Source organism: Echinops telfairi, unplaced genomic scaffold, assembly GCF_000313985.2.
Source record: "Echinops telfairi isolate 266 unplaced genomic scaffold, ASM31398v2 ScPeMD7_9;HRSCAF=40, whole genome shotgun sequence".
NCBI lineage: Eukaryota > Metazoa > Chordata > Mammalia > Afrosoricida > Tenrecidae > Echinops > Echinops telfairi.
This window is the reverse complement of record NW_022103906.1, coordinates 16,932,634-16,933,607: the sequence shown is the minus strand read 5'-3', so window position 1 is coordinate 16,933,607 and position 974 is coordinate 16,932,634. Positions and strand designations below refer to the sequence as shown.

The following is a 974-nucleotide window of genomic DNA, read 5'->3' as shown; positions in this document are numbered from 1 at the left end:
GCTGGTATGCTTCTTCCATGTGGGCTATGTTGCTTCTGAGCTAGATGGCCACTTGTTTACCTTCAAGCCTTTAAGACCCCAAACACTATATTTTTGATAGCCGGGCACCATCAGCTTTCTTCACCACTTTTGCTGACACACCCATTTGTCTTCAGCAATTGTATTTGGAAGAGGACTTTATAGATTGGTATCAGACATATCAGACTTGGACTGGGCTGGGATGTTTTCTCAATATTCAATTATGCTTGTATATAAAGTTCCTTCTTATACACACATGAGTATCTCTATGAATTTGCTTTTCTAGTCTACCTGAACTAGCACAACAATCCATCTGTAACCACTACACTACCTGGGCCCCTTAACATAGGAAACAATAGCTTAAAAAAAATATGGAAAGTCACCTAAATATTTAAAAACTATACAACATATTTTTAAATAATGATTCAGGTTAGGTTGAGTCTTCACTACAAAGAACTTCCAAATCTGTTAAAATTTTAATAAAATTAGTCTGCAGATGACCAAAACCTAGCCTATAAAGCTTTATTTGTTAAGACTTATGCTAAAACTGATTGTGTGTGAAAGACAATAACTAAAAGATCAAAGGATAGCAATACTCATGTTTCCAATAACAATCTTACCAGATTTCTTTTTTTCAGACAATTTGCTTGGTGTCTTGAAATTATTTGTTTCTTCCATTGTAATGGCCGCTCTAAGTCCTACGATGAAAATAAATGAAGGTTACACTACGTTTATAAAGAACAAATTCCCATGATAGCCTTGCTCAGTTACTCATCTACTGTGGGGTTAAAGGGAAGAGGGAACCCCACAAAACATCACAGGTTCGGTAGGCGCAATTGTACAGCGATAATAAGTAGAGATTATATAGTAAAGTCACAGAGAGCATGGAAATTAAAGGATGGAGTCAAGTAATGGAGTCAGACGCAATTCATGGTAGCATTGCTCACCTCAGCTCC

At 36.7% G+C, this 974-nt stretch overlaps 1 protein-coding gene across 1 annotated transcript in view; it reads right to left on the bottom strand.

The window, feature by feature from the left end:
- PBK (PDZ binding kinase) overlaps positions 1-974 on the bottom strand; it is a 19,297-nt gene that overhangs the window by 14,268 nt on the left and 4,055 nt on the right. Inside the window, exon 2 of the mRNA XM_004707624.3 lies at positions 639-716. Within this exon, the coding sequence (XP_004707681.1) occupies positions 639-696 (58 nt within the window). The 5' untranslated portion in view covers positions 697-716. The remainder of the gene's footprint in view (positions 1-638; positions 717-974) is intronic.